At 38.8% G+C, this 22,252-nt stretch overlaps 1 protein-coding gene across 2 annotated transcripts in view; it reads right to left on the bottom strand.

Moving 5' to 3' along the window:
* Window positions 1-22,252, bottom strand: part of LOC107660942 (cortactin-binding protein 2-like) — a 47,458-nt gene that overhangs the window by 16,967 nt on the left and 8,239 nt on the right. Inside the window, exons 3-6 of one of the 2 annotated variants that reach the window (XM_016450383.1) lie at window positions 6,644-6,868; window positions 3,696-5,130; window positions 824-1,030; window positions 530-629 (exon numbers count right to left, since the gene is read on the bottom strand). In XM_016450383.1, coding sequence (XP_016305869.1) covers window positions 530-629; window positions 824-1,030; window positions 3,696-5,130; window positions 6,644-6,868 — 1,967 coding nt within the window. The remainder of the gene's footprint in view (window positions 1-529; window positions 630-823; window positions 1,031-3,695; window positions 5,131-6,643; window positions 6,869-22,252) is intronic. The other variant, XM_016450384.1, reaches the window with a different exon arrangement.

The following is a 22,252-nucleotide window of genomic DNA, read 5'->3' as shown; positions in this document are numbered from 1 at the left end:
AAGTACAATGTACTTATTGTGTTCTTATTGTATTGCAAAAAACTTTTGCTGCTATTGAGGTGGGATACGGGTAAGGTTAGGGACAGGTTTGGTGGTCTGGGTAGGTTTAAGGGATGGGTCAACAGTGTAGTTATAAATGTAATTACAGAAATTAATTACAGATGTAATTACATGCAGGGTTTTTTTAATATAAGTACAATGTAAAAACATGTATGTACACAATATGTGCATTGCATCAAATATTCATTTCAATGTAAGTACATAGTAGTTAAGGCCATCTAATATAAAGTGGGACCAAAAATCCCATAAAAATGCACGAGAGATTAAAATGTAAAAAAAGTATACTTGGGGAAAAAAAGTGACAACTTTTTGTAAAACTCAGTCTATCTCACCTGACAACTTATGATCAGATCACCTGATATGATGCTAATAACAGTGCAATATGAGGCGCAAAACTGTCTGTTCTTGAAAACAAAATAAAAGACTTAAAATGGCACAAAAGCGAGGGAATTGAGAAGAGAGGACTCACCCATGGTGACCATTTTCAGCAGCGGCATGTAACGGCGTAAATCCTGTTTCATCAACAGCATCAGCAGATGCCCCTGAAGCCAGCAGCAAATTTAAGCAGTCTAAAAAAATAGACTTTAAAACATTATTTACATATTATAAATATATATACAGTATATTCACTGTGTATGTGTACACAAGTAATTCTAGATCTATAGAAAAACAATCACTGGATAATGTCTCATGCAAAACTTATGCAAAGCTAGCAAATTTCAATAATTTCATGCATAGAAATGCTAATCTGCCCAGCACGTACCTGTGTGTCCATTAAGAGCAGCAGAGATCAAGGCAGAGGTTAATTCATGTTGATGGTGATGAATATCCAATAGTGGATCTTGGTTAAGCAGCATAGACAATAAAGTGACATTTCCCTGGGAAGCAGCTTGGAGGAGAAGGGTTTGCCCGTCATCCAGGGGGACGGGGTCACCGCAGGTTAGCGAGGGGACTATGGAGGGACACCAGCCTGGGAGGGTTCAAGCAACAGCAGTAACTAGTGAGGCAGGGTGCTTGTATTGTGTCAAAATGTGTTCTCTGATCCAAAACATTACCCAGAAGAACGACTCCATTTGTCATTCAGAAATAATTTAAGGCCACTGCCACTGGCACAGTGCTGACTGAGACAACTATTTTGTAGTTCAGCAACCAAATTTCTCTCCAGAGAGATGAACACACAAAAATTTGTGTTCTAAAGGAAATGCAAGTAAGCCAAATTCAGTCAAAACAAAGGGTAAATGTTCATATGATGTACACATTTTGGCACAACATTGGAAATGTATTATTCTAAAGAGTGTATCTACAATTCACACCCTCTCTCCTAGTAATCAGATCCTTTTTCAAATGCTAGTCAACTTCATCTGTTTTTGGATCAGGTTAAAAACAAAGAGTCAAATAAAAGACAAAACTCAGCCAGATAAATGAAATCAGGCAGCAGGCAGTTTATGGTACATTAATCAAAGTCACGCATCACAGATTGTGTCAGTCAAACTAAAACATTCTAAACATGAAGCAGATTGTGTGAGACACGTCAATTAGACAGCATTAGAAAGATGGAAACTACAGCAGAGAAACAGATGAATTTTGACAAAGCACAGGGAATACTACTGGCTAATTGGTACCTATGAAAACAGAATTCAAATGAGTGTGGATGTAACTAGTCTAGTATCTGATTGCTAATGCTAGGGCATGTTTGTAAATAGCTTTGTCTCTAGGGATTCTCTATGTTTATCCCGGTTAGTGGAGGGAGTTGAAGTGAGAGAGATAGGCTGTTTCATTGAAGTCCAGTGGTAAGCATAAGATTATTGGTTCTTTTCTGGATTAAAATGGGCGGCAGAAAGAGCAGAGGAGCATCAGAGAACTGCCATGGCTGAGTGGCTGCAGAGAGAGGGAGAAAAGTGCTAATTTTTAGCATTTAGCGATGACAGCTAGCTACCGACATCTCAGAGCTACCCTGTGGATTAGTCTCTAGTGACAATGAAGAGGAAGACTGCTGGAATACTTGCTCTGCTTTCACTGTCGTTACAATTGTCTTTTTCTGGTGCTCTCAGAGAGCTATGAAGAGGCCTACAGAGACAGGGTGGTATTTCAAAATGTGAGAGAACTCTAAAGCTTCTGACACTGTTTCCAAGGGGAAAATCCAACTGCAGTTGGAGCTGTCTCATACTTTTGGCTTACATACCAATGCATGACTCTAAATAACTGACATCTTTGTCAAAGCTTTTTTGGAGCTACCCTGCTGAAAAGGGCATATGTTGTGTTTTTTGATGTTGGTCATCAGCGTAGGATGTACTGGTGTACTTTACAAAAAAGACCATGCTGTTTGAGCAGCCACCAGCTAGACTAACAACAAATTGGCACTAACCAGCCAGATCAGCAAGGACATTCCTGTTAATCTATGCTGGCCTTTATGGAAGGTATCGTTTTATTCTAAAACGGGTGTCCATTTCTGCACATTGAGGGCAACTGTCCTGTAGAGTTTAGCTCCAACCTCAATCAAATACACCTGAACCAGCTAACCAAGGTCTTCAGGAACACTGCAAATTTCCAGAAAGGTGTGTTGGAGCCAGGCCCGGCTCCAGAATCAAATCACTGAGGGTGCTTCTTAAATTAGTGAGGGTGCTCTAACCTTATTATATATATATATATATATATATTAAGTCCGTAATTGGCTACATTGCTCAATGCAGCAAAAACACATTGAAACAGAAATCGGGCTCCAGTGCGCAAACCATAATGCACTGCCCTGGAGAGTTTGCCAAATCTGCAATAAAATGCCATTATTACAGCTTTAACTGAGGGTGCTATTGATTTCGTTTGAGGGTGCATAGCACCCCCGTAGAACTGGGCCTGGTTGGAGCTAAATTTTGCAGGACATTGACCCTCCAGGAGCAGGGTTAGACAACTATGCTCTAAGATATGAATTTACAGTTCTCAAAGACATCAACAGTATAATTCAGATGTAGAAGTGCATACTATTGTGGAGAATAAATGCAGGGAGGCATATTTAGGAATATTTAAGTACAAGATCTTGACAAATACAATTATATTGGGTTAGTTGTCTAGGAACATCTTTGAAAGAATGGCATTAAATATTAAAAATGCAGAGAATGACACCACATTCAGAGGTTTCAAGTTTCTCTACAGCCGGTAAAACAAAGAAACAGATGGTAGCATGGACACGGTGGAGTGGTTAATATAAGACATTGTGGGAAACAGGTTAGTGGTGGAACACAGGAGAGGCAGAACCATGCTGTAGGTCAATGGGAGGAAAGGGGATAGAGCAGCCTCTGGCATCAGCTTCAGAATGGGTTACAGGAAAGACCCCTAGAGACCTGCTTTGTCAAGTGAGGGTCAACCTGACCTATTTGTATCTAAAAGTGCTTTTGTGAAGTCAAGAACCTGTCCTGACATGGGTGCCCTCAAGAATCTTACAAATATTCTTGGTTACGTTGAAGTACTGCATTTCAACTGGCAGGTAACCCTAGTAGTGTATGAATACTCCTCTCTTGGTTTCTCCAAGTCTATATCCTCCTCTGCTAGGACTTACTGTAGAATACATCAAGTATGGAAAAGCAGGGGAGTAGAGAGGAGAAGCAGTGAAAGCAAGGGTGAAGAATTGAGCACCCTTTTACCTGATGCTGCTGCCAGGGGGCTGCCCGGGTGCTGGGGACTATGGAACGGAAGACTAGGTGGGTTTATGGAGGGGCTACTGACAATGGTAGCTGTGGAGGAGGTGGTGACAGGGGGACACTCCACACATGCTGCTGTCAGCTGCGACCCCCACGGCCAGCTAGTACAGGAAGCACCCACCTGTGACGCAGTCAAGGCTGGGACTGTACCGCCCAAATCTAAGGAGGGCTTTGGTGGAAGCTGAGGGGTGGCAGTTGATTTGGCAAGGCCCACCGCCAGTCCTGTTCCTGGGGACCTGCTGGCTTCACCTACTACTTTGATTGGTGGGAGTGGAGGGGAAGGTGTCTGGGACAGTCCTGGTTTTTTTGGTGGGATGGGAGGTGGGTTACCCCGGTCGATTCGGGCCACAGTTGGTGATTTAAGGCCCATTTGGGGGTGGCCCAAACGCCCGGTGAATGGTCCCCCCTCAGATGCGGAGTGTGGCAGACCAGGGCGAAGGGCTGCAGGGGGCCCCCCTGCTGGAGGGCTTGTAAAGCGGGAGAGAACCTGTGTGACTGTGTTGCGGGCCTGCTGTTTGGCTGCAAAGTTGTCTCGATTTGTGGGGGACAGATCGCGGGAAGGGGGGCTCTGGTTTGCGGTTCCATTTTGGTCCTGCTCCGAAGCAGAGGGTTGGAATTTGTAACGGGCCGCCTGGACACGTGGACTGACCCCAGTCGGCAAGGTAGCAGACACACCAGGTGAATGTGAACCATGCGCATGCGTTTGGCCCTCTCCTCCATTTTCTGCCTGAGAGCTCCCGTGGTGTAGCCCCCGCCCCACACTGGAAGTTTTAGGTAGGTTCATGCTAGCATAGGTGGAACCTGTAGGCTTGACGGGGATGGAAAGTGGCACCTTCTTAACCCCTTCATTTTCCAGCGGTACATCTGTCTGAGAGGAGGCAGTCTTGCAGACAGTGGCCTCAGTGCCCACAGCCACAGATGTCACAGTCTTGGGTTTAACTGGGGCAGAAGGCAGTGGCGGGGCGTCTTTGCATCGCTCAGTTCTTAGTTGCTCCACCTGCTGGCGGAGATTCTCACTTTCAGCTCGCAGCTCCGCAGCACGCATCTCCTCTCTGCTAAGCCTGGACCGTAGCTGCTCTCGCTCTGTGTCAAACTCGGCCAGCTGTTTCTCCATCTCCGCTTCCATCTGTTGGCTACAACGTCGTTCAGATGCCAGTTCTTCCTCCAGTCGTCCCACGGAGCGGCCTTCCTGCTCAGTGCGGGACGAGAGCTCCTCAAAGCGCTGGTTCTCTTCGACTACACGAGCAGCTAGCTGCTTGCATTCATGCACCAGTGACATCACCACGTGTTTATTTTTCTCTCGCTCATCCTTCAGCTGAGCCGACAGCTTCCTGTGTTCCTGCTCCAGGCTCTGCAGCTGCAGTTTCTCCATTTCAAGCTAGACACAGCAGCAGCAGGGCAAACGTGAGACTCGCAGAGAGTAGATAACACACACAAAGCAAGACACTGATTATTAAGCAATTAAAGGTTTGTCAGTCCAGTGGACAATAAAAAATGACTTTAAAATCTAGTACAACAAAACTTGGAGAAAATGTCCTGAAATCAGAGGTCACTCTATGTTAACCTTAAATAACTTTCTGCTTATGTCTAAGCTCCACTAATGAAGCGTTTGCATTAATTTATCAGTTGTAGTGTTTTTCTATGTTTTATAAGCCACACATTAAAAAAAAAAAAAATCTATTAATAAACCCCAATGTCTATTTTGGAGACTGGCTTAATTAGCTGTATCTCTGTAAAGTAGGTCAAGGGATCAGTACTCATGTGCCAGGTATTGGCTGAGATGATCACATCAATCATGTTTGATAGCAGTTTGACCTTTGAGGTATCAGTTTCTTTTAATATGAAAATTGAATATCAAAATAGGTGACACACTACTACCATCAACTGCTGCAATACAATACTTCCAGGAAACAAAGATGACCAATTAGCTCTTATACACACTACATGTTACAGATAAGAGTTCAGGCTTTATTTACAGATTTGAGCTGCTTAGCCTATGAATAAATGAATACTTGCTCAGAAATAATGAGAAAACATTAGGCACAGTGGCTAGAAACTACTGTACCAATGCAATAAGGGAACTGTCACCATAACAACCAAGTACAAGTGTTTATTATTGGAACAGAGAGCTCAGTTCTCTCACTGTCAGTGTAACATGTAAATATGCATGCTATGTACCTATATATAAACTGTATCTTGTTATATATAATAGGCCTATCCTAAAATATCACTGAAGCCACTGAGATGGTGGACACAGCTGATATCTGGTCTGCATAAATGGTGTGCAGTGATGGGCCCGGGGTCACTTGGAAGAAGCATGCCTGTGTGTGTTTTTAAAATTCAAGGCCAGCTTTGATATCATGTAGCTTGTATTCTTCGTAGTACTAGCTCAAATTGTAAGATATAGATTTACGAATGTGTTTGGCAGAGTGTTTTAGAGCTTAGCATCCATTTCTCTCTTTCTCTAACACCTCCTCCTCTTCTTTGTATACCGTCATTGCTCTCCTTGCCTGGCACTCTCTTTCTTACTGTTTTCTGACATGTACTATGCTTATGTGGAGGTTAGAAAAACTGGATTTTGCCTTCCAAGTCTTGATTTCATGTCACTATTTGTGCCAGAACAGTATCAGTGCAGCTGATGTAGACACATTACGACACACCCCCGAAAAAGACACAGGTGTACACATTGCATACTGGAATATATTCCGAGAATAACTAGGAACACCTCAGCAAACCTCTGACAGCAAACTTAATCACATCAAGGTAATCCTACAGGAAAGGAGGACTTATTTCAGATAGAATATGCAAATATTCACACACAATCCTTTCTGTAGTCTTGCCCTGTTAAACATATATGAATACACAATTAAACACACAATTTGAGGTCTTACCCTCTTCTGTCTGCTCTCAGCAGCCGAGAGCTGGGCAGACATCCTCTCCTGCATCTTACGGCAATGGGCCATAACAGCTTCCAGCACAGTAATGGGATTCGCGCTAACAGGCCTGCGGTCCTTTGACCCCGTCCCTGACTCAAAGTCCCTCTGCAGGGCAAGGAACGGGTCCGTCAGACTGAACTGTCCATATTGCTCCTGCAGGAACACTTCTTTCCTACGAGCCTATGAAGAAAATAATATAATAGATTGGTGAGCTTATTTATAGGAACATCACATCCATTTTCTGGTTAAGACTGTATTTTTAATAGCTTTGCATATTCACAACTGTCTGTATATACTATCAAAATCATCCTTGTTTGGACACATACATTTAAATATTTAGTTATGTTGGATATTCTGAATAATGTGAATAAATTCTGATCATTACAGGAACACAGTATACAAGCTGTTCTGTTCAGCAGTCCTATTTCCAGAAGCAAGAAAATTGGCTTAATTTTGCTATGGCAAATAATTTACATAGTGCTTACATAAGATAGGAAAGAGACCAAATTCTGATCAATATTTGAATATTCTTGTGCATGTACAGTAAACAAGAGGTAAATACAAATCCTAGCATCATTATGATGCCAATGTGGTGCCTGTGGGATGCTGGCAAATCATTGTGAAATAACACAGAGCAATTATTACACATTATGTTCCCTTGGTGATGCAAGTTAGTAAGTGGTGGGTGAGAAGAAATGTCTTGCTGACTTAATGTGCTTTGGCCTAGAGACATGCAAGTCTCCAACCTCGCTCGTGATCTTGTGGATATCTGCTCTGGGAATTGTTCCGTCTTGGGAACTTTAGTGCACAAACAATCGTGTACTATTAATTAAGGTAAACGTTAATAACAAAAGAAGCCTTTATGCTCTTCTACTCTCCGATGCACACATAAACCACATAATACATCCTCACACTCACACAGAGAGCAGGTTAGCACTTCTTCAGGGGTGATCATTAAGCCTAACGTTTACTTAGGCCGCGTCAAGACCAGCTGGTCATCTCAGCAGGGTCAGCAAAGGGCCAACCCTGTCATATAACGCCCCACAAATGAGATGTTTTCCTTGACACAAATCAACTCAGATGAGTGACGCTGTATTTCACTGCATGGAGATGCAACACAGATTCAGGGGCATAGTAACCATGTTAACTGTAACTTGGGTCAAGACAAGAGTCTAACCGGTTGCATCTGCAGTGGGCCAAAAGTTGCATCTTCATCACGATGCAAGAAAAATTCTGTAAAAAATAAGCAATTTTATTAGTAAAAGACTGTAAAATTGCTACCGTAAAAAGTTACCTTAATATATTCAATGAAAACAGTAATAGATACAGTAGACAGGACATTGTTAAATGTACAGTTTTTGGAAGTGAAAATCAAGTTATCTTGTAATTTACAATGGAAAAAATGCAAACTGACATTCCCAGAATTCCTTCATTTTATGGTTTTTCATTTAATTGTTTATTCTTAGTTTTTTGTTATTACTTATGTACATTTTGGGTTTTATGTTACCTCATATGTCGTTAAATTCATGTTTATTGCATTATTTTAGTGTCATGTTTGTTGTCATGAATGGTGTTTTATATTTGTGCATGTGACACTGTAAACCTTCCATAGATTAGTATTTGTGGAAAAGCTGTGATGAAGTTTGATTCATTATGTGGCTTTTTTTTTACCACCTGTGTTTTTATGATGGTTGTCACTAAATTATAAAGGTACAAAACAGATTTTAGTATTTTGGTGTATTAACATTATATCAGTTAATGATATGTTTTTATAAGTTACATTATATTTTTTTAAGTTACATTGAAGTTACATTTGTAAAACTGTTGCTACCATATTTTCTTATAGTAAAGTTCTGGCAAACAAAGATGCCGTTTCTTAATATAAATTTCATATTTTCTTACAGTGTAAGACACAGATGATGTTAAATGATTACAAGAACATTACAAGTGACTCTGTCCTCACAAAACATGCTCAGTCTCAGGCAACCCACTGGGCTGATCTAAACTACCCATCTGTCCTGGATAGGTCATGCTATAAAATGAACAAGCAGATCAAATGGGAGAGATAATCTACAAGTTTACTCTCTACAGGGTGTCCCTATTTAACACAGTCTGCGTAGTGGAAGCAGAAGGAATCATGCAAAGAGCACAAAGCATCCTGGAGGCTAATGGCCAACTGTTGCCTAACCATAGAAGGAAATAATCAACCTACAGATGTACAAACACACACACATATACACATGCAACCCCTCAGATGGATGACTCTCATTGCAAGTGTCAGGATCAGTTTACTTCTGCTAAGTATCACGGCTTTCAAGGGCATAAAAGTTCTCTAAGTGAGTTGCTTTCAGTCCACTTAACACGAACAGACAGACCAGTGCTGGACCAGGCTTATTTCATTATGAGTGCAGTCTGCCATATAAGTGGAAAACAAAAGGAAGTGGGTGAGAAAAATTGGAGACAGTCTCAAATCAAAGGAATGTACATGGATGGATGATGTTTCAAAAAGACTGAACATTACACCACAGTCTACTACAGAATTATGATCAAGTGGAAAGGAATGATTCACCTTCACAATCCTTGTGGATTGGGAATTTCTCTTAAAAATACCTTTACCTTAAGTTTTACCCTCTGGAACACCAGAAAAAATTACTACCGTACCAATTTCTCTAATATTATCAAACTGGATGAAAGGTTTTAGAGTGAAAAAAATCCTCTAAGGTTACAAAACAACACATAATCCATCAGACTCATTGCTAATACTTAACAATGCTGTTGTTTTCCCACTAGAAATGATGCTGCATGTAAACTAAATAAAAACCTGCATCTTTAAAATGCCTAAGTTTAATATTTTATCCCAAATAATGTTTCTCAGAGATATGAAAACGTACTTTAGAGTAGGAATGACCCAGGAAGAACAGCATGAGCACAGCAGAAAGAGAAACAGAGGAAATTAAAATATACTCTTGTTATTTTGACCAACAACTGTGAAGGAGCTAGTAAACACTGCAAAGTCTAGAGGAAAAGAGAGTGAGGAGGGGGCTGAGGGAAAGACTGAGAGCAAGAGAGAGAGCGAGAGATCTAAAGAGATGGAAGTCTGGAGGCGGGAGAAATGTCTGTGTGTCATGGCTGATAGAGAACGGAGGGCTTTGAGATTCTCAGCCATCTGGCACTTTCCTCTAGGCTTTCACAAATCTCTTCTATAATCACAGAGGCTGTGCCGTCCCTCCTCCTCCTTATGAACTACTTTATCTGTCCATCATGGATCACGGGGGTCAGGAGAAACATTCAACACATTGCGTGGTATTAAGAGTAAAGATGAGGCTATGGTGGAAGAAACTAGCCATAAAAAACAAAGAAGAGTTACATCTGACTAATTATTGTTTGTGGAAAATCAGAACATAGCTGCTTTGTACAAAACACATCTGTTAATGCTCATACTAAAGCTTTAGTTATAATGCGGCCATGATTTAGTTGTCGCTCTCTATTATAATGTAGAAAGAAATTCCAATCTTTTAGGACATTAGGCATATATTTCTATTTTACCGCAGAGCAATTTATTATGACAGCTACAAGGTAAAACCCCTCACTTTAGGCCAAAATGTAACTTACCAAAATTACAAGAATATTAAAAGGGCCCTATCCTATACTTTTATATTTTTTTCTTGGAAGCCCACTTATAATTTTATTCAAGGTTGTAATTTAGTTTTACACAACCCTTTTCACTCTCTCCTTTTAATTCAAAGGAATAGTTCTCCCTAAAATGAAAATTCCATCATTGTTTACAGACCCTCATGGCATCTACTGCGGAACACACACACACACACACACACACACACAAAAAACGTGAAGAACGTTGGGAACCAAACAACATTGGAGCCCATTGACTTCCATTGTACAGAGGAAAAAAAAAAATCAAATATTTCTAAAAAAAAAAAAAAAAGATTTGGGAACCAAAAAAAACATTTGAGCCCATTGACTTCTATTGTACAGAGGGAAAAAATTGGGAACCAAACAACATTGGAGCCCACTGACTTAAATAAAAAAATAAAACTCAAATATTTCTCCTCCCAAAAAATCTTTTATTCATGTTTCACAGAAGAAAGAAAGTCAGCAGAATGTATACAAGTCAGACAAGTTTGGAACTATATGGGGTTGAGTAAATAATGACATAATTGTATGAACTATGCTGTTATATGGAAGTTACTGTACATGGAGATACTTTCTTGCTTAAAAAAAGAACCTAAAAGAACATATTTTGAGAAATGTTTCACTGTTTCTTTTTTTGTGCATACAGTGGAAGTCTATGGTAACCAAAACACTGGTTATCACACTCTTCAAAATATCTTCTTTTGTGTTCTGCAGAAGAAAGTCATACAGGTTTGGAACAACATGAAGGTGAGTAAATGACAGACTTTTAATTTTTGTGTGAACCATTTCTTTAATTTGGGCAGGCATATGCTAATGTGTGTCAAAATCATGGTGATTTGTGAATGACTCATTTTCTGGCATCCAAATGGCCCAGGTGGACTGGAGAGGAAGCAGGAAAAAGCTTATTGCCCATTAAATGTCAAGTCATGTTTATTTGTATAGCCGTTTCCTAATCTGACTGGGTTTTTAGAGGCTGAATAAGACAAAAAAAACCTGTTGAAACTTCACAGACACTCTGTGCCAAGTCTTGAGCTTAAGTTGTGTACACAGGCCTCCTGGTGGAGTTCAGGCAGGTCTCTGGTATTATTAGCATTAACCTTTACAGGCACGCGCTGGCTGAGTGAGGGGTTCAGGGCACACCGCCAAAGGGGAAAAGATGCTGAAAATGAGCAGAGAGAGAGAGCAGGACAAAGACTGTTTGAGGGGAGTGACAGGGGATGACTGAATTGGTGGGAAACAAGATGAGAAAGAGGCAATATACTATTTCCCTATGGTATCCACACCATAACAAAAGCTTTCTTATTCGCCTTTTCTTTTCTGAAAGGTAAAGTATCAAGTCACTTCCACCAAACTGATGCCAATTCAAGTGTCTCTATGTGAGCCACAAACCTAAAAATCTGCAGTCGTCTTTCAGTAGATGCCCTGAGGCATATTACACCGACTAGTAAGGTTAACCCATGAGCAAGACGTTTCTGTGGGAGAAAGTGCTTTTTCTGTGTCGCTTCTATTTGAATGTGAGTGTGCATCCAAAGACTCTCACAAGGGGCCTTTCAATTAGATCAACACAGAGCTGGCTTTGTGGGCCAAGGACATCCGCAGCTCTCCTAACTCAAATGCGACATCAAAAGGCATCAGGCTGATGGAGAGGAAGAGAGGAACGGAGAAGAAATGTAGTCTTGTGACAGTCACATCAGAGTAAAACACAATATTCACAGTTGGAGAGACTCTGAATGCTTGTGACTTACAGGCTCTGAACATTTTCAGCTTTCTGAGACAGATTGAAAAGCTCCATATTGACAATGAGTTGGAACAGCATATGGTATTAGGGCTGCACAATTAATCAAATTTCTAATCGCGATTACAATTATGGATGCCACAATTACGTAATCGTTCAAAGCGGCAATTAATCGTTCAAAGTCCACTTATGTTATTCTGCATGCTTAAGATGCGTTTTTTTCTTTCTACATGTTATCTTGAGGGTTTTTCCAATTATTTTAATTTTAGTTTTAGTATAACATTATAATACCATTCATATTTGTACTTTTTTATAATTTAAAGAAGAAACCAATCAGATGTATAGTTGACATTTGAGGCTTAATACTATAGAAAAGCACTAAAGGTTTTTCAGTTAGAGAGTTTTCAGCTTGTTTATTTTCATATAAAAATATGGCATGCAGTTGCATCAAACAATGGTATAAACATCATTCAATGTAAATTGTGATAATCGTAATTACAATTTCAAGGGAATAATCGACAATTATGATTTTTGTCATAATCGTGCAGCCGTATATGGTATAGGCCTGTACATTATTCGTTTCAGCAGAAAAATAGGGCACTAAAGGTTAAGGGTTTCTGTTTGGGGGGGAAAGGGAGAGGATTGGGTCCACAGGGGGAGAGAGAATCTGGGCAACCGAGCGGTCCCTACAGACCATCCCACCCCCATTTGAAAACCCCCAATACCAACCACCATCTGTCATGTACCCTCTCATACAAGCCACAATTTTGAGCCCTGATCAGATCACCTGACACCACATAGTATAACCCTTAGTTGTCTAAGGTCAAAAAATAACATGCAACACCAAATGTGTCATTTACATGAAAGCATTTTAAAAAATTCAGCAAGGTTGCCTTAAAATGACATTTAGAATGTTACAAATATTTTATATTTTAACTAAATGCTGTCCTTTTGAACTTTCTATTAATCAAAGAATCCAAGAAAACAGAATCCTAAAAAAATCTACAAAAACATTAAGAAGCACAACTGTTTCAACATTGAAAATAATAAATGTTTCTTGAGCACCAAATCAGCATTTTGGAATGATTTCTGAAGGATCATGTGAAACTGAAGACTGTAGTAATTGCCATCAAAGGAAAAATTAACATTTTAAATTATATTAAAATATAAATGTTATTGTAAACTGTAATAATATTTCAGAATATTACTGTTTTACTGTGTTTTTGATCAAATAAATGCAGCCTTAGCAAGTATAAAAGACTTCTTTCAAAAACATTAAATTGTACCAATCATAAACTTCTAATATGTTTATATTTAATATAAACCTTTGCCTTAATAAACTCCTAATTTGCAGCTTACTAATAGTTAGTAAGATGTTAGTAAAATGTACTGTTAAGTTTCAGTATAAGGGATCTAAAATATAGTCAAGCAGAATAAGGCATTAATACAGTATGTGCTTTATAAGTAAACAGCCAATATGCTAGTAATATGAATGCTGCTTAATAGTGAGATTTGGTCCCTAAAATAAAGTGTTACCATATTTTTAATTGAATTGTAATTAAAAATTGTATTGTCAGCTATGTTCAGACAGATGGTCAGAAATGTATTTATGGTTGCTTAATTTACCTGCACTTTGCTATTGGCAGGTGTCATAAAAAAGGTGTTTTTTTTTCTTTTTTCTTCAATAATTGCACTTTTTGGAGTATCTCCTGTTGATGGTTTATATAATAAGCGTCATGCCGATATTATTGCTTTTGCCTCATTGATAGCCAGAAGGCGAATTCTGCTTCATTGGAAATCCTTGTGCCCTCCTGCTAATTTTTCTTGGTTGAAGGACTTAATGTCTTTTCTACATTTGGAAAAAATTAAACACTCCATTAGAGACTCTGTTAATTCATTTAATAAAAAGTGGAATCCTATGCTTTCCTTTGTTGAGACTGCCACTGACTATTCAAACGTGAGTTTTGAGCAGTATAGAGTAGCGCTTGTTGTTTGTCGTTTCTCCGATCACAAATGCAGACATGGTTTTATGTTTACGCAGCGCGATACGCAACGCAAAAATATTTTCACATATGCCAATGTATATGTTGTAATTTAAGAATCTGCATAATAAAAAAAAAAAGTTAATTTTTGACCTTGTTTGTAGCTTGTAGCAGCACATTTCTTCAGTAGGTTTGCTATCAGTTTACCTCTGAGGATATGAGGATGTGACATTACACCAAATACACAAAATAATGTTCTTTTTAGCAACATCATATGACCCCTTTAAAAAAATAGCAGGTTGTGTTGATTTTCACATATGCCAATGTATATGTTGTAATTTAAGAATCTGCATAATTAAAAAAAAAAGTTAATTTTTGACCTTGTTTGTAGCTTGTAGCAGCACATTTCTTCAGTAGGTTTGCTATCAGTTTACCTCTGAGGATATGAGGATGTGACAGACATATTATTCTCATGACATCTGTTCAAGCAAAATAAAGCCTGTGGCTGAGTAAACGACATTGTGCCCTATGTCAAATTTCTATTAAAAGTACCAATCGAATTAATGAGACGCTGCTGACTGAAGTAGAACTGACAGAGTCAGAGACAAAATCAATAACAAACAATTCAGGCAATGAGGAAATCCTGCACTTTTAATTAGAAGCTCTCTATAAAACTATCCAGCAGGGAATGTCAAACCAAACTTGATCCCTATTGACAGGAATTAAAGTTGACATCAAAATAACAGGACACGGATGTAATATAGAAACGGTACCACAGCACTGCTCATGAAGTGAAGAGGAACTGTCATACTCCCACATACATATTCACTTCTGGGTCAGATTCATATCAAGCTCAAGGCGCTGCTTTACTCTGATGTGAAACACTCACACACACAGACACCGTCTTCCCTATGGGATTCACTTATAGAAATCTATTCATGCTTTTGCTGCATATATCCCAAATGCAGCCTGACATCTTCTGTATGGATAAGCAACAGAGACGGGGTTGGACTAAGCCATATTTAAAGATATGGGTGAATTTATTTGACCTGGAATAAACACATTATACACATATACATGCTCAAACACACACACAATATTCCCATATGTTACATAAATGTACCACTTAAGGCATTTTCCGTACTGTGTACAATGTGAAGCAATGAATCAAGACCAACCCTGATTTTTCCTTCCTGTCAAAGTCAAAGCAACACGGCTCAAACATTCGAGTTCAGCCCCGCAAGGAGCTCTTACATAAACAGGTCACAGCAGTCGCTCATTGGCATTTACAGCAGAGAAAAGCACCAGAAAAAAGATTATTTGAAGAGATTGAGCTCAGAAGCTGTTACCACAAATGAGTGAATCATCAAGTCACAAGAGAAAGACAAAGCTAAGTAACCCCAGCGTGCTATAATGACAAGTGCTTGTTAAGCATACATTGAGGTTTTCACACAAACAAAACCATACATTAACTTCCTTACAGGACGCACTTAGGAAGATTAAACCACATGCCACAGCTGCACACACCACACATAAACCAAGACACCTGCTGACTGGCTGACAAGAGGCCCACAATATATATATGCATTTATTTCAAATAAAAAATCTTCTGTATCATTACAAATTTCTTTACTGTCACCCTTGATCAATTTTAAGTGTCCTTGCTAAATACATTTTTTTGGCATTTTATTGACAGTAAGTAGACAGGAACATGGGAGAGAGAGGGGGATGGGATCGGGAAAGGTCCGCCAGCTGGGACGCGAATTCGGGACACCTGAAGCACAACGGCACTGTATGTCGGCGCACCGCTCAAGAGGCTATTGGTGCTGACAAAGTATTAATTTCTAAAAAAAAAAAAAATCTGGGCAGTAACTGATTATATGCTATCTGAATTACATAATCAGATTCAAAAAAATAAATAATAACATTTAAATTATTCATAATCAGACTATGGTTACTTTGGTTTTCTTTCTCTTTGTATTTTTATATCAATGTGGTACAAGATTATCCTATTCAAACCAATGTGATGATAGACAGACAGACAGACAGACAGACAGATAGATAGATAGATAGATAGATAGATAGATAGATAGATAGTTTTATACATTAATATAAAAACTAAACATCAACAACTAATGATTGACTACTAGGAAAGAGCCCATTTTCTCAAGATCCATCCTACACAGATATCCCCCACATATGAGGAGCATTTATAGCAATGTCATTATATAAGAAAGGCATACAGCCTTTAATTATTTAACACTGCTGAACGCATGAGGGTTTGGTAGGGGGATGGTGGGGTTTTCTCCCACAGAGTCATTGAAACGGAGCTTGAGAGGGTGTCTCTGTATTTCCGCCACTAGATCGACAGGCACTGCTGGAACGCTAAAATTGGTCATGCCTCTCTAATGATGTTTGTGGCCTATTTTAATGACCCTCTCGAATGAACCACATTTTCTGTGTGGTGCTCCACAGACCAATCTATGAAAATCCAATAAACGTGTAAAACCATAGCCTGCGTACAAACTCACAGATTCAGCCACTCAGGCATTTTGATGCAAGTTTCCTCAAGCAAAACAAGAATCACAAACATGTATGATTCAGATGACACACAAAGAGTATCTTCTATTTGAACTGCACTACATTACAGGCATGTATGATGAGGCAGCTCCATTTTGAATGACACTATTTGTTTTCCTCAAGCAGCTAAAACGAGCACAAAATGGATGACTACTTTTTCATAAATATGTCAGCTTATTTCAAACAACCAATGAATAAAGCATTGCACCATACAGTATACTGCAAATACTACTTGTTTCTTTACCAGAACTGATTCTTGCACCAGTCCAGGAAATTAATACCTGACTGCCCTGACTTGGTCAAATATTCAGGAGAATAGATATTCGTTGCTATATCCATGAGCCTGAGGCATCATATACTAGATTATATATGTCTGCTTTCAGGGTAGCTTAATAGAACAAACATATTTATTTTAAGGATGTACTTAATGTAGTCTGAGGGGAAGCACAAGTCTGTGCCACACTTTGGCCTGATAGTAAATTCTCACACACATAAAGCTCAGGAATTCAAGAATGAAAAGAAAGTCTCTTAAAATCAAAATATGAGTTTTGTGGTGTTTAGTCCATGTCTGTTAGCTCCGGAATGGCTGCAATATAACAAAGAGTGAAAAATTTAAGGGGGTCTGAATACTTTCCGTACCCACTGTATGTTAATTTACTCCTAGAAGTAGACAAAATGCATTTTTACTTTTAAAAATAGGAGACGCAGGGCAGTGTAATGGAAAAAACATCAAACGGAAAAAGGTCAAGAGAAGCATTTAAAAAAAGTAACCTTGATATCTTGATATCATTTGAAAGCGACTAGCAAGTTGCAAATCATAGTTCACTGCTGACATAATGTTCAAAATAAAAAGAGATGATCCCATCCAAACTTTCTGTTTCAAAAGGAAGTTGGTCAACACAGAAAAACAAAGCTACATTCTGCAAGCAATTTCATGGTATAAGGACAGGTCACATTTGAAATAATGTTTTCATTTCATACAGTAATAGAGATGTCCGGCCCTGTTCTTGAGGAGGTAAGTAAGGTTGTCATGAAATGTAATAACCACAGCTTTGACAACAACAGAGTGCTCGATGAAATATAAGGACATAAGCGGTTGAGGTGGGGAAGGAGGCTGGCAGAGGACCAGTAACCGGCATTCAGCTCTCAGTGAGAAACAGCTCCTGCCTCATTTCGGTTTGGCTGTTAAGTTTCGAGGAAGGAAAAAGAAAGGTGGTGTGGCAGACTAGTTCAAGATCTGGGCTCATAACCCAGAGGCTGTACAGCAGTTTTAAATCTCAGACAAGGTTATTAGGGGCCCACAGATAACAATGTAAGATGCAGTGCAATAGACAAAGATGCTTTAGTAGCAGTACTTTAAAGGGGATGCTTTTAAAGGCAGCCATATAAGGGTAAGCAAGGACACTTACCTTTCTGTTCACCAAGGACTACGGACAGCAATTTGTATGCTAGAAGGATCTAGTCTCAGCCTAATTTCAGAACAGCGTCATATCTCCTCAGACAGTGGGAAGGACAAAACAGCCCCAGAAGGGCTACACATCAACAAAGGCCTGCTTGTTCTGGATACCACTGAAGTCTGTCACAATGACTCTTAACCCATCATGACTGCAATATAGAACAACAAAGAGATAAAGTAACCTCTGACCTACATATTTAAACCAGGCTGATTAAACCAGACATTTTACAAGTAGCAACAGTTTGCTATGCACATATTATACAATTTGAAATGTTGGGGGTGGTATAAGATTTTTTTAATGTGTTTGAAATAGGTCACCAAGAATTTATCTGATGTAAAAAAATAAATAATCAAAAAGTAATATGTTATTATAATTTATGTAACTGTAATGTAATTTATGTAATTGCACATAAATGTAATGTATTCCTGTGATAGCTAAGCTTAATTCAGTGTTACATGATCCTTCAGAAATCATTCCTAAATTGCTGAATTGTTGCTCAAATAACATTTTTTATTACAACTTTACAGATTTTCTTTATGCACCAAGAGCTTGTAACACTCCAAAGAGAAAGGAAAAATGTAAATCGCATCATATGACCCCTTTAACAGTCATGTATGATTAATTTAATGCATTCTTATTTCTTAAAGTATTCATTTCTTTAAAAAAAAAGAAAAATCACACTTACCCCAAATGTTTTAAAAGATTAGTTCACTTCCTGAATAAAGATTTCCTGATAATTTACTCACCTCCATGTCATCCAAGATGTTCATGTCTTTCTTTCTTCAGTTGAAAAGAAATGAAGGTTTTTGAGGAAAACATTCCAGGGTTCTTCTCCATATAATGGACTTCAATAGGACCCAATGGGTCGAAGGTCCGAATTGCAGTTTCAATGCAGCTTCAAAAGGCTCTACACGATCCCAGCCAAGGAATAAGGGTCTTATCTAGCGAAATAATCTGTCATTTTCTAAAAAAAAAAAAAAAACCTAAAAAATTATATACTTTTTAACAATTCTCGTCTTGCACTAGCTCGACCTCACACATTACGTAGTCACGTTGGATGTACAAAGAAAGTCAAACGCCCTTTACAAAAAAAGGTAAAATAATGATGATTGTTTTAATAATGAAACGTTAATTTGGACATTCAACCCATTGGCTGCCACTGAAGTACACTTTATGGAAAAAAATTCCTATAACGTTTTCCTCAAAAAACTTAATTTCTTTGTGACTGAAGAAAGAAAGACCTGAACATCTTGGATGACATGATGGGGGTGAGTAAAATAGTGTCATCATCATAAACTATTTAATTTTCTGCTAATAAAAACAAAACTGCAAGAGATGAGAGTACATTCTGTTCAGTATGTGGTATGCTGTCAGCTGTCTAAATATTACAAATACACAAAATAACTTCTGGGTAATGAAAATTACACATAGCAGGACATAATTACTTGGTACAAAACAACATGACATATTCAAAAGACTGTATTCTCATATCTCACAGCTTTCTTTTGCGTCAAATTAACATACTTTCTACTCTGTTTATCTGCCACCGCAAACAAAATATATATTAATTTTCCCTCTTGAGCGATACCATTTCTGTACCATCTGATAAACAGTTTAATATAAACTTTTGTGGGAATATACAGTTCAAAAATACCTAACCTAATAAAGTAAATCTGCCACATTATGGTGCATCAGGACTTCAATGTGATAGCTTAACAATAGATATTGGGGCATCTGTGTGCTGTTAGGCTGTGACAACATTTCCACATCATAACCCTAATCTCTCTCAAACAGAGCCTGGTGGAGCGGCGGCTGTCACATCAACAAGGCTGGTCTTCAGCTGGCCTGCAGCCAGAAATAACAGCGCGTTAACATGGTGCCCATGACCCGAGTGCTCACTCAAACAACTAATCACCCAAACGGGATGCTCCCTGCCACCGTGCCATCACATTTAACAACATCATGTTCAAAACAACACAGCCAAGTATGTGCTGGCCTCCTTTAGCCTCGGCTAAACCAAATTTAAAATCAATTCTGACATTTCCAAATACTCAAATGAATCGTTTTTCTGAACTTTCTTTATTTCTGCCTGTTGAACACGAAGACCTCTGTATGGATTCCCACCTACTATATTTGATGACTCAGTTGACTTCGTGAAATGGTGGTCACCCCCTTCTTTCACTTCTGCACACAGCTGCACTAAAAAGCTTGAAACATACTGGTTCAGCGCTCTTTTCTAGTGAATCTTGCTTAAATGTTCAGGCAAAACTAAAGCCATTAGGGTAAAAGCAAACAAAATGGCTGACTCAGATGCTTGCGGTGCTTGATTTATTCTGCTTATTTAAGATTTCCAGTATTTTGCAATGATTCTTTAGCTTTCGTGTTTACAAATGATTGAGAGTGCACTTCTAAATAAATGGGAGGGTGCTGGAAAATACCTTGGATGGGGGTCTATAAATTCAATTGATTTTCAACTGTTTGGATAGTGTTCTCATAACATGCGCTTCTGTCCATCCATCCAGCCACCCACCCACACAAACACTCGGCTGACTGTCCTCAGCCTCACCGAATGGCAGCACGAGGATCAGCTAAGCTGCTCTTACAGACACGTGCATGTGGAATTACGGTTCTGCTTCTTGTATTTGACAGATAGAATATAAAATGTGGTGGAAGGGAGGAGGGAAAGAGAGAGAGAGACAGAGACAGAGAGAGAGAGTCAAATACCCTGACACAACACAAACAGCTCCAAGCTGTTCTCTGATTTGCATGCAACATTAAGATACCTATATACAGAGCTAGAGATAATGTCCAAAATTACCTGCTAATGGTAATATAAATATAACATAAACAAATAATAAAATAATATAAATATAATATAATTAATAAAATATTCAGATACTTACAGTTGTGCTCATAAGATTACATACCCCTTGCAGAATATGCAAATATTTTAATAATTTTAACTAAATAAGAGGGATCATGAAAATTGCATGTTATTTTTATTTAGAACTCTCCTGAATAAGCTATTTCACAAAACAGATGTTTATATATATACTCCACAAGACAAAATAAAATGGATCTCAAAATCATAGTCACTGTTGGAAAGGGTTCAAATATGCAGAAAATGTTGAAAAACCAAAGAATGTGCAGGAGCTGGAGGATTTTTCTGAAGAACAGCAGGCAGTTGAACTGCTCAGGACCAACAAGGGACTCATGAACAACTATCACAAAACAGAAAAACAGTCGTGGATAATCCAGGAAACGACACATAGTATTAAAGGGGTGGTTTACTTTTTTTTTTTCTAGGCTTGATTGTGTTTATGGGGTGCAGTCTAACATGTGTTAATGCTTCGTTTTTAAAAAAACTCATTATTTTTCACATAATTTGCCTTTATTCTACACCGCTATGTCACTTCTCCCATAAAAGCGCTTTGGTTGTATTGTAAACAATGGCGTCATCTATATTGCTTATCAGTTTGAGCCCGATTGAGACGCAGAGTATATTAGTGAAGAGGAACGCACAGAACCTGTGCAAGCACGGCTTTTAATGGTATGTTTTTTGATTGTTGTTGTCTCATACTTTTATATATGCTGTTATTTGTAAATGGTACTGCTTCTGTAAGCTTTTAATATATGGTTTTATTTAAAGCTGATTAAAGGTTTAATACAGTACGGCAACCGCACGCGCGTCCATGTATAACGCTTCTCATATCGATGTGAAAATAAGTGTATAATTGGAACAGTTCATTGTTGGAGCTGAGCTGAATGAGCGAGAGAGAGATGCAGAGCGTGTACAGGGGAACTCGAGGAACAGTATTGAGAACCGCTGCTTTAGAACATTGATTTTGAAACTTGTGAATCCATTAGAATCATTAGAAGACAGAATCACGATTCATATATGAATAGATTTTTACGTGCACCTCTAGTTTTCTCTTCCTCTTCTCTAAAGCAGCGCCTCGCCCCCTTTGCTGCATGTTCCCTGAGGCGGGGTTTATGTAAAATTCTGGGTTCTTGACGTAACGGACCCGGGAAGTAACTCGTTGTAGTCCTTTACCAGTCGTTTTTGTAGGCATTAAACTGCCAGAATTTTAAAAGATGATATCTCCGTTTGCATTGAACTTTCAGCGCCGTAACTTTGCAGATATTGTTTATGCTCAAA

Source organism: Sinocyclocheilus anshuiensis, unplaced genomic scaffold (assembly GCF_001515605.1).
Source record: "Sinocyclocheilus anshuiensis isolate Anshui unplaced genomic scaffold, SAMN03320099.WGS_v1.1 scaffold3136, whole genome shotgun sequence".
NCBI lineage: Eukaryota > Metazoa > Chordata > Actinopteri > Cypriniformes > Cyprinidae > Sinocyclocheilus > Sinocyclocheilus anshuiensis.
This window is presented reverse-complemented; position numbering and strand designations above follow the sequence as displayed.